Source organism: Stereum hirsutum, assembly GCF_000264905.1.
Source record: "Stereum hirsutum FP-91666 SS1 unplaced genomic scaffold STEHIscaffold_13, whole genome shotgun sequence".
Taxonomy (NCBI): Eukaryota; Fungi; Basidiomycota; class Agaricomycetes; order Russulales; family Stereaceae; genus Stereum; species Stereum hirsutum.
Window position 1 is genome coordinate 894,778 of NW_006763143.1, and position 15,118 is coordinate 909,895.

General features: G+C 51.6%; 5 protein-coding genes across 5 annotated transcripts; 3 read left to right on the forward strand and 2 right to left on the reverse strand.

The window, feature by feature from the left end:
• Positions 1–1,219: 1,219 nt before the first annotated feature.
• STEHIDRAFT_160008 (uncharacterized protein) lies at positions 1,220–3,423 on the forward strand (the record flags this gene model as incomplete). Its single annotated transcript, XM_007307480.1, has 5 exons — positions 1,220–1,396; positions 1,448–1,634; positions 1,692–1,793; positions 1,850–2,385; positions 2,443–3,423. The coding sequence occupies 5 exons, from the start codon at positions 1,220–1,222 to the stop codon at positions 3,421–3,423; spliced, it is 1,983 nt and encodes a 660-aa protein (XP_007307542.1).
• Positions 3,424–4,652: 1,229 nt separating this feature from the next.
• On the forward strand, positions 4,653–5,344 carry STEHIDRAFT_63376 (uncharacterized protein; the record flags this gene model as incomplete). Its single annotated transcript, XM_007307242.1, has 4 exons — positions 4,653–4,701; positions 4,817–4,980; positions 5,026–5,129; positions 5,224–5,344. Coding segments are annotated over 4 exons (438 nt in total), but the record flags the coding sequence as incomplete, so codon positions are not given.
• A 408-nt stretch (positions 5,345–5,752) lies between these two features.
• STEHIDRAFT_63209 (uncharacterized protein) lies at positions 5,753–8,271 on the reverse strand (the record flags this gene model as incomplete). Its single annotated transcript, XM_007307234.1, has 3 exons — positions 5,753–7,678; positions 7,726–7,971; positions 8,029–8,271. The coding sequence occupies 3 exons, from the start codon at positions 8,269–8,271 to the stop codon at positions 5,753–5,755; spliced, it is 2,415 nt and encodes an 804-aa protein (XP_007307296.1).
• A 223-nt stretch (positions 8,272–8,494) lies between these two features.
• On the forward strand, positions 8,495–9,683 carry STEHIDRAFT_160010 (uncharacterized protein; the record flags this gene model as incomplete). Its single annotated transcript, XM_007307481.1, has 4 exons — positions 8,495–8,542; positions 8,597–8,621; positions 8,683–9,590; positions 9,660–9,683. 4 exons carry the CDS (start codon positions 8,495–8,497, stop codon positions 9,681–9,683), a joined length of 1,005 nt encoding a protein of 334 aa, XP_007307543.1.
• A 1,278-nt stretch (positions 9,684–10,961) lies between these two features.
• Positions 10,962–13,024, reverse strand: STEHIDRAFT_141193 (acetyl-CoA synthetase-like protein; the record flags this gene model as incomplete). Its single annotated transcript, XM_007307482.1, has 5 exons — positions 10,962–11,502; positions 11,558–11,904; positions 11,966–12,266; positions 12,325–12,741; positions 12,795–13,024. The coding sequence occupies 5 exons, from the start codon at positions 13,022–13,024 to the stop codon at positions 11,181–11,183; spliced, it is 1,617 nt and encodes a 538-aa protein (XP_007307544.1). The 3' UTR covers positions 10,962–11,180.
• Between the last annotated feature and the right edge of the window lie 2,094 nt (positions 13,025–15,118).

Below are 15,118 nucleotides of genomic sequence, written 5' to 3' on the forward strand. Positions count from 1 at the left end.
TGACGAGATGACCCTTCCGGATGCCAAAGAAGCACTTCAAGAAATTCTTGGCGCTGGATACGTTCAGGAACACTGGCAGCCAGCACTAACTGCGGTCATGAATGCGGAGAATGATCATGACAAAGCCCTCGAAGCGGTTGAGGCACTCACAATCATCCCTTTCTCCATGTCAGACTCTACGGCCATATCTCCCAGCGCTCGACCTCAGTCATCCGCAGTGCATGCCTTACCTCAGCTCATGCAGCTCGAATCAGCACTCTTAGATTCTATCCAAGCTCTGCATGATTGTATTCCTGGCCACAATGTTCCGACACTCGAAGACCTCCTCGATCCACCTGCCGAGCGTGAAAACGCAGATATGCAAGAGTTTCCCGGTGGAGAGAAGGAGATTGTTGCAATAGTTCAACATGAGTTTGCCGTTCAGCGAGGGGAGATTATTGAGATGGAGGATGTCGAGGATGACGAGTCAGATACCGGCGAGGATATGAGTCGAGCAGAGAAGATGCGGTTATGCATGCAGTTGGAGAGGGTGTGTATGCGAGAGGCTGAAGGTAATCTTGCATTTGGTCTCGCTAAGCTACTTAGGGCTTTTCATGATGAGCTCCAGGAGATAGAGCTCCAGTCAGCTCTCCAGACTTCTTAACATGCTTTTTTGTAGTGTATTATCATCGGTTGTATGTATTTATCGAGCACTGAAGGAGGCTACAGTTGTGGCCACAGCGTACACCGGAGACATCCGGATGGCACCGGGCATGACAATCTAATCTATTCCCCATACGGCATAATTTCTCATACGGCATAAATTCCGGGCTGCCCCGGCATTATGCCGTATGAGCTTATCTACTGTATACTGATTTCATCATCATCATCATCACGACACGGATGTGCGCCACGTGCTCTACGAGACGCGTCGGTGGCACGGTGTCGTGTCGCGCTGTTTAGGGCAAACCACAGCCTCACAAGTGAGGATTTTCTTTTTATATCCACTTTGTATGTTATATGATACATATACGAGCAATTACATGCCTCACATCTACTCACAGTCTGCTATAAACTTGCGGGCCACAGGCGTTGCTCCTTCACTAGGCCTGTGGCGAGACGCGTCGACTCGCGCGCCGGCGTCTGCCGGCGTTCGCCAACGAGTTGACGCGGACGATTAAGGTTTTCCCTCTCAACTCGAACAGTGTACCATCCACCTCAAGCCTTGCACGCCGTTATTATGTCCAGCTGTTCCCTTCTCGTCTTCGTAGACGACGGTGAGCGCGTCGTATTTCGTGGATATCAGCACTTGTCCTACTCCTCGACAGACACCGCTGCCTTTTTTCTCCAACCAAGTCAAAACGCCCTCTCGCCTCGGACAGTGTCGCAGGCCGGTATTTGGGAGTTCTACCAAATGGTGCGCCACAACCACATATTAAATTTTCGGTTCTACCTATAACGTTTGCAGACGGACCCCGATGCGCCCATGATCAAGCGAGATGAAGTCCTGCGCTTTGTTAGTCGCAGTTTCAAACGCGCCCCAAGTGGCTTTTTCGATAAATCGCCAGATCATTTCCTGCTTGCTCACAGCGGCAATGCGGGTGATGTACTTATCGGAGCGAGTATTGTCGGGGATCTAGTTTTTGCCGTCTTTGGTAAGCCTGATCCGCTTCAATTGCGCCCCTGGTCGCATGAAATGACGGTGGTCCTAGTCCAAGATCCCCTGCCAGCTTTGCCTGAACCAATTCGACTTTCTTCTGAGCTGTCTCAGCCACAACGACTGGACGTTATACCGGAGGAAGTACAAGTACTCGGTCTGTAATACATTCATTTGTTCGCTCCTTTTTGTGCTGATACTATGGGTACGCAGGGCGCGATGATGTGGTCAACAAGGCTAAGTCGCGCAAGCCTCCTTCGACGGGAGCACAGGCGGGCGAGATGCGGCGCCAGCAAAGGTCTAGTAATGTCGATGCTATCTACAATGGAAGACCAATCTCCCTTTCTCCGACCCCTATCACGATATATCATTCGATCTTCTCCCAATTTGCCCGCGACGCGTCGGACAACTCTGCGCTCACCAAGGAAGAGGTCGAGACCGCTTATAACTTTATATCCATATCGTCTAGATTTTACGTGGATGAAGGCGAGCGTCAGGAGAAGTTGCAAAATGTTCTGGCATCGTTATTCCGCGGTTGCGGAGTCATCTCTCGGGAAACGACCTTTCCTGTAGGTACATCGTCATCGTCCGTCAAGCCGGATGGTCATGCCTTCACGGTCTGTCTCAACCATGGACTTGCTGCTGCCTTCCGTTTGTTTATGGAATTGAAGAATGAGGTAGGAGAGGGTGGATGTGATCCTTTGTCGCAGGCTGAATGTGCATACATCGCGTTGATATCAAGGGACACTGTGCGTCCCTCCTTCTTTTTCCCAGCTCATTGGTGACTCATAACCGTTCATGGCTAGTACGCTTCCATTCGAGCCATGTCTTGCTGCCCGACGTTCCTCCTTGCCATCGACGGACCATACTTCGTCATCGAGGGAGCGATCTTCGCAGACCGCTTCATGGCGCAGCACTTGACTGACTTTATCTACCTCGGCGCTAATGGCTTGCACAACGACCTCGACAACTCTATTATTCATATCGCGCGCACCTTCCGCGCTCTACGGAAAGCGCTGCTATCTCTCGAAGAGTTTTATAGGGACCTCCCCGCTCCAGAAACAAAGCCAGTAGGTTCATCGCCACCGTCTTTGGCCCGTGCATTGGTGCGAAACCAGTCCGTCGTCAGCTCGACGTCGAAATCAGGAAAAAAGCCTTCTTTCGACTTCGTCATGCCGTCCTTTTTTGGCCCAGCTTTCACAGAGTTCGAGATGGATGGCAGGACGTTTAGGCTCACGTACACGGCACGTTTACTACCGGAGTACATTAGTAAAGCGGTCTTCAAGGCGACTTGCATTGACGACGATGCCGAAGTTCACCACACCGTCGCCGTCAAGTTTGCCCGCACATACTCGAAACAGGCGCACGAGTGCCTTGCCAATCGAGCGCTAAGGCCTCTCGCACCCAAGCTATGGTTTTGCCATCGCATTCCCGAGCTCGGAGATTGGTGGGCGATTGTGATGGATTACGTTGAAGAGTGCTCGATGGAGACGAAGAAGGTGGACAAGGAGCAGGTGAAGAGGGACTTGCGGGACGCCGTGGACTCGCTGCACGGTGAACGCCTTGTGCATGGTGACCTTCGGCGGGCAAACATTTTGATCACGGAAAATAGGGCGATGGTCGTGGACTTTGACTGGGCAGGGACGGAGGATGAAGTGAGGTACCCGGCGAGCATGAACAAGGAGATTAAGTGGCCGGAGGATGCTACTGTCTTGGGATTGATTACGCACGAGCATGACCTTGATATGTTGAGGAAGTTGGAGGATGAGATCGACAGCGAGAAGTAGAGATGTTGGCCAGGGGTTACAAGAATGTCTCTCTCATGTTGCCCCTTCTCGTGTATGGCTCACTAGTAACTTTTCTTGCACACTGTCTCGTCATTGTCCTCCTATAATATATCCTTGGTTCTTGGTGTTGTACTTAGCATACCATATGCAGGCATATCGTGTACTTCTCGTTGTTGTCGCTTTCAAGAACCCCGGATGACCTCACTCTCTATGGACTTCGGAATAATCCAATGGCGTACCGCGCGTACGTGATATGGATATTTCAACTGAGGTGAGGTGAACGTCGACTTCGTTCGAAGGTTCGTTGTGTTTTCTGATTTTTACGGAACTCTCAGAAACTTTCATCCTCGCTATAGTCTTCTTGACACAAACGTAAAATGTGATCAGTACACACGAAAGACGAGAATGAACAGGCGTGACATATCACGCATTTATCAAAGCGCAAAGATGGTAGCACCACTAAGATCTCGCCCGAGGATGTCAGTTTCGTGATAGCAACCTACTAGTAGTTGAGGTGGCTGTGAAGTCAAAGCAACCTGAAAGACTACTTAAACTGTATACAGAGTATCTGTGATCCGGCTCAAGGAGACGACCCGTCTTGGTCAATATAGCTTATCTATGCAGACCCTTGGATCTGTAGAAGAGTCTGTTGACCTCGGCGCCACAACGTAACTTGCAAACGTTCGCTGAAAAAGGCAAGAGAAAGGTTAGCCGTGATCTCGCAAGATCGTCCCTGAATCGGGGTTTGTCTTTGTTAGGATCGAAAGCCGCTGAATCAGCATAGAAGAGTGACACGGCAAAACCCGACCCACGGGCTTTCTTTCTCACTTTCACTCCTATACAAAACACGGCTGCCGGGCTTTTGCAGACCAGTGCAGACTTATACTCGTCATGGTCCGTACCACATGCGTTATATTTTTGTACTCACCCTTACAGAAGTACTGCGTTCCACCAGCCCAAAGAGCGCAGGTCTCGCACGCTTCGACATAGCTCATCGGCGAAGGCTCCAAGCAGACGTCAGTTTGCGGTTCAGAACAACGCAGTTCGCCATGTGGACGTGGGATCCTCTGCAGACATATCCGTAAGTCCCCTGTTACCTCCATGAAAACATTTACGGCTGTCAGTAATAATTTGCTCATCTTCCCATGCCTCGTCTTTGCTACATAACATAGGGAAATGATCTCCTTCAAGAGCTTGGAGCTGACCCTACCGAGGAACCGCGGAATCTTTTGAAGAAAAAGGACAAACAGATGATGAAGCATGAGCTCTTCCTGCAACGTTTGTAACCATCAGCCTTGCACCAATAGCTCATCATTCGATCTCTTTCATTCTTCGTCTTCTTCCGCTTGTCGTCAAGAAGACTCTCACTGACGCTCCTATCCTCTTCAAATAGGTTTAGACGCATCTCGAGCCCCTTACTCCAAGTCCCACGCACGGCGAATAAAGAGGAAGGAAAAAGAAGAGATTGCCGGTGGCTTAGGAGCGATCAAAGCTGCACTTTCCTCCATGGAGGGTGTCGACGTCCCCCTTCATTCTGCCGCGGCCCCATCTGGCAACGTAATAGACGACAGCATTACAGATGCCAATGATGTCGATGAGCAGCAGGGTTCAAGCGCAAAAGCTTCGGCGATAGCACAGCGCCGACCTGGACAGATCGGTGAGGGCAAAGGAGCGCCTCTTACCAAAGCACAACGAAAGCAGGCACTGTAAGTGTCATTTCTCGTTCATGAGATCCACCTGCCTGCCTGCGTTCTGTCAAGATGAAACCATAAAATTCTGACCGCCATGGGACTCTCACAGAAAAGCGGAGAGACTACGACAGCCGTTGATCCTCTCCAACCCCGATTTTGCTGCAAATCCGTTCAAGACAATACGACTGCATGCACAGAACACCCTAATCCCGCATGAAAGATCTGCGTAGTACCTTTTGTCTCCATGACCTATGCAGAAGGTCATTTGAACTTCATCCGGACCGTCTACATACGACGGTTTTCATGTAGCCGGACATAAGCGTAGTATATTCATTTCGTATGCAAGTAATCCGCAACCAGTGTGGGTATATACTGAAATATGGACAACGAATCGAAATGAGGTCGTGAGGCGGGAAATCGTGATGATATGTATCGTAAACCGTGAAGGGCATTATGAGGGTAGGAGAGGTAGTCGCGTAAGACGTATCTTAGGGGACAAGGATGAAGTGGTGGCGCGTATCCGACGTCGCTAAGAGCAAGTGGCGAAGACGAAGAGGAAAGAAGAAAATCTAAATAAGATGCGACCGGTCCTCGTAGAACGCTATGAACTGAATGAAATGGACAGAGAAAATTTACGCTCAATCATCCCCGTCGTCGGCCTCGCGACTCATTCCAGCGCTCCAGACGGTACTTCCACTGCCACCACCACTCGTCCGACTGCGCCTGCTGCCCGACTTACGACGAGGTACAATCTCGGTGAAACCACTACCCGCGCCTTTTGCCATTTCGGCGCTCATCGCCTTCTCTTGAGCGTCAAGAGCAGCGAGGGTGTTTTCGGCTTCGGACATGGCAAGCGCGTCCTCGGTCAGGTTCACCGGGGCTGACTTCGACGAACCGTCAGAGTTCGCCGCACTTGATGATCTCCTAAACAAGGAAAACCTGCTCGTGGACGGAGTCGAGATGCTGGGGCTGGACAGCGGTGGAGATATGGTTAACGAGGGCGATGTACTCTCTGTTGGGTTGGAGAAACTCTTATGGATAACCGGAGGCGAAAGAGGTTTTTCGATCCCCATGAGTTTCATCGTCGCGGCCAAACGTTCTCTCTCCCTTCGGTCATCGTCGTCCTCCTGTGTATCCAGTTTTCGGGCTCCGGGAACAGAGTTAACGGCGCCAGGCTTGAGCGTCATAGATCGACTGTTTGTAGGATTGTCCTTTTTCTCGCCGCCACCGAATACAGAAAATCCTCGCCAGTCGAACGACAGGGATCGACGCTGAGTGCGTATGGGAGGGGTGTTGAGGCCGCTGTTCAAGGGGGGAGAGCTAAACGTTGTCAATCTCTCGACGGGAGCGGGTTCGGGTGGAGGTGGTGCGGAGGACCGTGAAAACATTGAAGCGCGACGCTGCATTTTGGTAGGAGGGGCCAGGGATGAACTCTTGTTCTGCATAGTAGCAGAATTGGGAGTTGGCGGCTGCTTCTCGTAGTCGGCAGCAAGGACGTGCTCGAATCCTTCTTGAGAGATAATCCTGTCTATGATCTTGGATGCGTACAGCGACAATGCTTTGTTGGCATCCTTGAGGGATTTGACTTCGTTTCTGAGAGATTCGACGTCGTTGGGAATGCCAGGTTCGCCGCCAGCCTCTGAAGCATAGGATACCTTCCTGTCCTTCTTGCCACGCTTGGCACCTTTGTTCGTGATCGATTTGTCGCGGTCATCAATGGTCTGACCCTCGAGAATGGCATTGTTTTCGGCACGTCCAAGCTCTGCGGCAAGATCGAGACCAGGACCAGTGATAGGCAAGCCCGCAAGCGACTCTCCGCGGGTGGCGCCAGGAGATTGGGAAGTAGAACCCGCGCGCCGCCGTCCGCCACGAGCTTTGCGAGAGCTCCGTGTCGAATCTCCGATAGAGTCGTGGTCACTATCCATGGTTTCGCCGACCGCACCAGGAACCATCTCATCCTCGACTTTATTGTAACCAGGGTCGAGAACCACGTCCACTCGTTCATCCACCCGCTCGTCGCGCTCTTCCACCGTACCGAGAGCACTGCGTGAGGAATTTGGAAGGCTGTTCATGTCACCGCTATCCTCGCCTTCAGTATCATCGTCGTCACGGTCGCTCGAGGACTCGCTAATGCCGCCAACTTGTTTCATGAGATCGAAAGTGCCGCTGAGCGTCTTCTCGCGAAGAAGGATGTTGTAACTTTCATTGTCCTCCTGGAGCTGGTTATTAACCCGTTTGAGGTCTATGAGCTGGGTTTGGATCAACTGGAGCGTATTCTGGAGGGAGGCATGGGAAGTGGATAGAGTCGAAAGCTCCAGCTTCAGGGCGGTCATCTCGGCGGGCTCTGCTTCGGGACTGAGCCCCTGTGGCTGGTTGAGTGGAGTCGTGGGTTCGGAAGGCTGATCATCATCTTCCATCCATTCGGCCTCAGACTCCGGATCAACGACAGAGGGCGCGCGCGGGATACGGGGCGCTTTACGGGCTTGAGAAAGGGATTGGATACGGGATTTGAGGTGTTGTTCGTTGTCATAAAACGCCTGTCTTTCCGCTTCGAACGTTGATGTCTGCACAGCGGAAAGATTGTTACGGCGTGACAGGCGAGTGACTAGACAGTGGCACATACCTGCTCGTTGTACCTACGCTGGACGTCTCGCTTTTCCTTCTCGAGCTCCTTCACTTGTGATCGAAGCTTCTCAATCACGTCCATGCGGGCGGATAGCTCTTCGTCCATTCTACTTTGCTCGGTGTAGAGCTCGTTGAGACTGGTCTCGGCGGCGTTCATGGCAGAAGCATAGTTGCTATTTTCCTTGGTCAGGGTTACGATGATTTGTTGCTTGTCCTGCAATTGAACGAGAAGCTTCCAGGCAACGCGGGTAAGTACACATGGCAGTGCGAGGAGAACGTATCCATGTACCTGTTCCTTTTGCTCGATTTCATTTCTAAGAGATTGGGCAAGGGACTCGCGGGTTTCGCCATTATTCGTTGGAGGTGTCACTTTGCTGAGAGAGCTGCGTCGAGCAGGAGAAGAAAGAGAGGAGGAAACGCGGGGATTGACAGCAGAGCGCGCAGTTGCGCCTCTAGAGATGGCTGGCGTGGGAGCTGTTCCCGAAGCTGGCCGTTTCGAGGCTGGCGGTGGCACACGCGCTGTGGTTGCCATTGTCGTGAATTTATCGTTGCGAAAGTAGAAATAAAGCTAGAGAAAAGAGAAATAGAGAGAATCCAGGCCAAGCGAGTATGTAGAATAGCGGAAGAACGCCTCTAGTCCGGTCGCTATGCGCGCCTCCATCGTGGCCACCTCCGCCATCATCACGTGACTTGATGTATACAGTCGCCGATGTTGAATGTGGCCTGTAGTTGAACCACGTACTCCAGTGTCCACCATGTCTCAAGCCTTGCTCAACGAGGTCCATTCTGAGACTCTTCAAACGGTCAGTGTAAGTTCCTTGGTATAGAAGACGGTGGCCTTCTGACGCTGCTTCCAGTTGCTGACGACCGTTAGAGCCGAGAGTGAGTATTTTTTTCTAAAAAAACACGCCACGGAAGTAAAAAGTTGAGAAGGAACGAACAGCGTCGCCACCCGGCAGCACCGGAATCACTGCTCTCGATACTCACCTCCTCTACACCGCCTCTCACCACCCTTCTTTCTTGTCCTCATTGCAGAGCGGCGATGTGATAGAGCTGCAGGCACCCTCCGCCTCTGGAAAGAGCCATCTCCTTCACGAGCTCATCGTCGCATGTCTTTTACCGCTCGATATGAGCATCAGCTCTAGTTTCTCCCTTCCGTCGAACAGAGTCGCAGTGGTCTATGACACCGATGGGACGTTCGACGTACGGCGGCTGGCGGTGGTTCTGCGCCGTTGTCTAGAGTCTAGGCTGCCTCTACGCATGCGAGACCCGGATTTAACGACCAATGCTGTTACACATATCCTGTCTCTTGTTCATATTTTTCGTCCCTCGTCATCTCTTCAACTAGCTGCCAACTTGCGTGCTCTGCCAGCCTGGCACACGCTCAATGCGCCTACTTCGGAAATCACGCTTGTTGCCATCGACTCTATGAGCGCTTATTACTGGCCAGATCGCTTTACCGCTGAGCAAATGCGCTCCTACACTTCATCCGGACCCGTGAATGCAGGATCGACACACCCTTCACCAAGTGCTCATAACCCTCTTCATCATATTCTCACTTCTCTAGAAGCACTTCGCGTCTCTCATGCACCAGTCCTCATTCTCACGAACTGGGGCCTTAACCCACTCAAAACGCCGCCGTCCTCGGAACCGCAGCTCTTCAAACAACATCTCCATCCATTCCCAACGGTCTCTTTACAGTTGACTATACCTGAAGGCTATCTGCCTTTGTCCCACCATATAACCCTTCAGGCCTCGCGCGTGGCCCAATCCCAACCAAGTCCGCCGTTGTCCGTTATCGCAGAGTCAGAGGACACTCAATCTAAGACCGTGGTCGAAATTTCCGGGATGGTACGTTCGAGGGGAGCAGATAAGACTGGAAGATTTTGTTTCACCATGGATGTATGATATATGGGGAAGACTTTCGATGGCTTCGATAGATGATCGGGTCCTTTCCTGGCACTTCCAGACAATCCTCTTTCAGATGCCGCCATGTCGTCTTCTCCGAGTCGTATCAAACGTCCAAACACATCGGTCCCCGACTTTGCGGGCATCGTCATCTTAGTGTCCGCTTTCGGTGAATATTAAGGGTGACGAGGGCATTCACCGATTAATGCGGCCTCGTAGTAAGTCGGCTGCGCCGGCTTGTCTTTTTGCGTTCTTGCTGGGAGCGCTAGAATATCGATATCTATACGAGATCGCGATTCACGAAGCCAAACGATTGTGTTCTCCCCATGCTCCCTGCTCAATCCTTGCCTTGTCCAGTGTGCGGTTCCGTATGCTCTGACCAAACTTACTACGAAGCTTAGTGCCACAAAGAGTTGACAAAGAGGGAGATCTCCATTACCAAATTCTCGCGAAGATCCGCGACGGCCAACCCGAAGATTGGCCAGTAGAACAATACGTATGCTACCTTCACCCGAAGCCCTGCGAAGCCGATACACGCTATAGGAGAGTGCAGGCAGGCTCGCCACGAGTCGTTGTTTCCGCTTTACTCCTTCCATCCTCTTCCACCCTATGACAACCCATCGTTTCTTGACTTTATTATTGCCAACACCGACGGTTCCCGTTTCGTGGCGTGCAGTAAGAACAAGGACCTGCCGCGGCCAACGGTAATGCTTTCCATCCCATTCCCATTGACACACACGCCATTTCCGCATTGAGGTAGGACTCGGATGTTCCGCCAACAACAATCGACTCGACGACACTTGGCAGACTGCTACGTCTGTCCCGGCGAGCATTTAAGGAAAGCTCTAAATAAACAGAGCCCCGTTCATGATCGGTGTTAGAAATGACATCCCTCTCGGCTTGGGCGCCTTCATTTTCTTTCATACTTGCTCCGTGGGCGCTCCGTCACTTCACACTGCTTCGGCATTAAGACACACCACAGTGGGTACATGCTGCATCGTGAGTGTATCCTGGTGCACGAATGGAATTATACTTCAGGCTTCCGTAGTGGTGTACCGCTTCGCAAGAGACAGAGTCTTTGATGTCGGCAACGCATATGATTTGATGGGTACATCGAAGCTGTTGACATCTTCATTAACATCTTCACACGCGCATGTCTTCTGAATCCGAGGGGCATCGATCGTGTCAGGGGCTTTACAGGTCTGTTTGTATTTATGTATGTTCGAAAATCCAACACATGCAACGTGAGAGTCAGGTACAATTTGTCGGAGGTACTTGGGTATGGATGTGTGATGATGGCGGGAAATGGTGATGGGGGGCAAAGGGGATGTCACTATGGGTGCAAGTAATATAGTCTACGCGTACAGTACTTATATTGTGCTCGGAGAAAGAACAGGTAATAAGTTATGGGGAAAAAAGTTTGCAGTGATGAGCGAAGAAGGTGGGTCTATGATGCTATGCGGTCAATAGTCGACATGTCTAATCTAGTAGAGAACACGGAGCCAAAAGGAGAGATGCCAGAAAACCCAATAATCAAACAACACCGTAGAGCTTGTCGAGCACAGGTTGATATGCCTCCTCGACTGCCTTGCGGCGGATGTTCCCCTTCGTGACAGTCCGTGGTAAAGTGCCGCGAGCAACGACGACGATCATGTTGGCGGAGGTGATGCGCTCATGGAGATATCGACGCGAATGAAACTGACGTGTACGCCGGAGAATATCCCGCTTGAGTTTTGCGTGATCGCAGTCGGTGGCTGGCTCCACGAACAACACCGGTGAAGGGCGTCCTGTCCCAACAACAACGCACTCGGAGATGAGTTCACTGCATGTGGTGCGAATGTTCTCCTCGATCGCTCTGGGGAGGAGACGATCAGCTGGTTGCCAAAACGGAGAGAGTGAGGAGGACGTACTTCGTGTCACAGCGCAAGCTGTTCTCGCTCTTGATCCAGTCGTCATCTCGCCCTCGGAAGGCGTATTGATTGGGCATGACCTCCAAGAACAGGTCACCTGTGTGGAAGTGTCCATCTGCCGCTCTGAGAGAATTGTCGGGACAGTCACCAGAATCTGCGAGGATGACGAGCTCGACCATTTGCGAAGCGACAGTGGCGTGGCCGGCTTCTGAAGAAGAAGCCTGACTGGACGTGATGGGGATGAAGGCATAGGAGGTAGATTTGAGAGGACGAAGGAATGGAGCGGACTGATCGTTGCCTCCGTTACTGAGTAACATGGGGCCACATTCCGTGCTTCCGAAGAGGTTCTGGTGGAGAACAAGTCAAGTGAGCACTTGCGCCTGATCAAGACGATGAGGTGGTACTGACCCTCAACTTCATGCCGTTACTGTAGGCCCACTCCTCTTCGTCTCTCGAAAGAGGAAGACCGCTGTAAATAATCTCATCCAGGCTTTTCAGGGTCGCGAGGAGTTTGGGGTTTTTGCGTGATGTGCGTAGGCAGGTGGCCAAGAATGCGGCGAATTGGCAAAGACGGTTGAGGCCACATTCTTGAACCATGGACATCAATTCCTCTGGAGGAAAGGAGATGACGGATGGTTGGATGGTGCAAGTCCCGTGTTGCATAGAGCCCAGAAGCGTGCACGTTTGTCCGATGTGGCACATGCTTCCCCTGTTGTATATGTCAGAAAGCGTGCCATGTAACAACATAGCTTTGAGGAACGACTCACATCCATACGGTAACGTCCCTCTCAGATATTGGGTAGCCGGTCTGGTAAGTCTTCGTGACGGCGCAGTCCAGCCATTTTCTACTGCAAGGGACGACCTTCGGGCTGCCGGAGGTTGAGCCGCTGGTGTGGAAGATGAAGACAGGTTCGTTCTCGTCAAGAGGTGTTGGGAGTGTCGGAAGAGGCTCGCTACGCGGGTCAGCGTCGGAGATGGATATGGCACGGTAGGAAGGGAAAGGGCAGTCGGAGAGGACGGATTCGAAGGAGGTCTCGTAGATAAGTGCTTTGGCGTTGGCGCGCTGAAGGAGCTCGAAAATGACGACGGGGTTGGGGAGACGAATGCTGAAGAGTTGTGGGACGTAGCCGGCTCGGGTGAGACCGTAAATCTGGAGCACGTCCGTGTAGGTCATGCCACCAATCCTGCACAACGAGGATGAGTGGAAAGAGGTCATGGTAGTTAGTAACGCACATACCACATTCCTACAACAGACCGGGGAGGGATGCCGTCGGCCTTGAGTATTCTGGCCCAGTGGCTGGCAAAGAGTTCGACGTCTTGTTTGAACTCCTCGTAAGTGACCGAATCCCAAGTCTGAACCTTGTTGGTATCCTTGTCCAGACGAGGGATGCGGAAGGCGGAACATGAGCCATAGAGGGAAGCGCTGTTCTCGAGAATGGAGAGATGAGATCGTAGTGTTTGAACCATCGGGAGAAGATGAGGATGTTGGTGTGGCGGATGATGAGTCTATCAATCGACGAACTGTGCACATCTTTATACGAGTCTTCGCTTGTCTAGGCAGCGCTTCACGTGAAGTGTGTTGCTCGGAGGTGCACACTCTATCCAGGGAACGGCAGTCTGTCGCCAGGTCGAATTGCAAAAGTGATCCCATCGTGTTCGGCAGGTCAAGATTTTGTCCCTGAATGAATCTGCGGTCTGCGGTCGTAAGCAAGCACCGGTACAGTGTCGGCCGCCTCGAGGTTGGCTCAGATTCGACGGCGTCAACGTGAGAGATCTGAAGACTTCATGGGGGTTCACCGCAGCTGACATAAGTTTTTGATGGGTAAAGAGTAAGAGAACGACGTGCGACACATATTGAGTGTACCAAAGCGCCAGAATCGGGAAGTTTCGAATTGGCAGACGCCATCAGCGTACAAACCAGTGAAAAGTGCCTAGGAGCTGCCACTGTCCTCTCCGAGTGATCAGTCGCAAGCAGCAAAAAAGTACCTGAGGCTGCGTTTCAACAAGAATCCACAATGCTCGCAGAGGGGAGGTTCGCGAAGCAGCATCAGAAATGCAGGGCTGCGGCGGAGATAAACGACAGACTACAAGTTGGACACGCCACATCACTATCACTCCTCGGCATTGGGCAAGCGTCACGTGCCGCTCCGCGCTACACGCCCGAGTCCCAGCATTTACTTCACGACCGACCATCGGAATTTACAGGAGTGAATCGACTGGACACACGGAACTTTCGAAGGTTTGCGTGCAATGTTGACTCTGTGGCATCTTTATGAAATTTTGTCCACCATATCCCAGTCCACGCAACGAGTTTTCTGTCAACCAGTGGCAACAGCCTTTCTGCTGGAGTTCAATATGTTACAGGAAAATGAGGCTACGAAGCGCCGAAAGGAGTTTGTGCGATCGAAAAGAGGTTCGCCTCGTTTATGACGAAGTTTTTCTTCTCGGCCTGCAAGGGGTAGCGACCGATAGTAAGGATAACCTTCGGGGTACCAATAGTGCTTCATTACCGTCCGACTGCGCGCCCGAGTCAAACATGGCATACCAAAATCGCCGCTCTTGGGCTTGGTACGATACTTAGCCTTTAAATGGTTAATCAAAGAAGTGTAGTGGGCCACTCAACCCGAAAAGTCCTTGTTCCAAGACCAAAAGGAAAAGCTAGACAGTAGGTCTGTGGCGTCACCGTCTTGAAACGTAGCAAATCCTAAGTATACTTGGGCTAGATATCACTAGAAGTACACGCCTGTCCGCTCTTGGCAAGGTCTTCATCGGTTGAAAGCTCATTAGCGCTTGACCGGGATGGCCGACCAATCGATATGAGAGGTTATAGATCTGCTATGAACGCTGTGAACCAAACTTACAACCTGGTCGTAAGCATCTCATCGCGTATGGCCTGTATACATCGCAAATCGAGTATGCCTGCGCCGCGATCAACGGGAGAGCGCCACAAAGCTTCGGAAGGCGTCCTAATTGCAAATGACTCGTGGGGTCCATGCTATATACCGCCGCTTTGTAAGTTGAAACACAGGACACAAATAGACAACGCAGACAAGACTGTAACTCACGAAAGATGCGTATTATTTGTCCAAGAGACACAAGTCAATGATCATGAGCGTTTTGCACCGTTTGGAGCATCAATAATTGGTGACGACACTGGACAGTGAACAGCATCGGGTCGACACAGTCCATTGAAGTTATCCCTACCGATACCGGCAAAGGTAGAATAAGATTGCTGAGCTCATCGAAGGCCAAGAACGTTGAGCGCTGAGCCCTGCAGTGATACAGATTTGAGAGCTTCTCGAAGTATACGGTGGCATGGGTTGTGCATTCAGAAAGAGCTACGAGGACTGAGCTATCGCAAAGCGCTTGACAGTCGTGTCTGTCCATATTGGCTTCAATCTCAGTCGCAGGTGCTGTGGTCGTGTGTGATGCCTCACTACTACGCCGATGACTCAAACGCGATCGGGATGAAAATCGGGCGTCGAGAAGTACTTCGTGCGACTTCACCTGGACATAGTGGCTAGATGAGGAATGTACCGCGTTTGATGCTGATCCTTCACA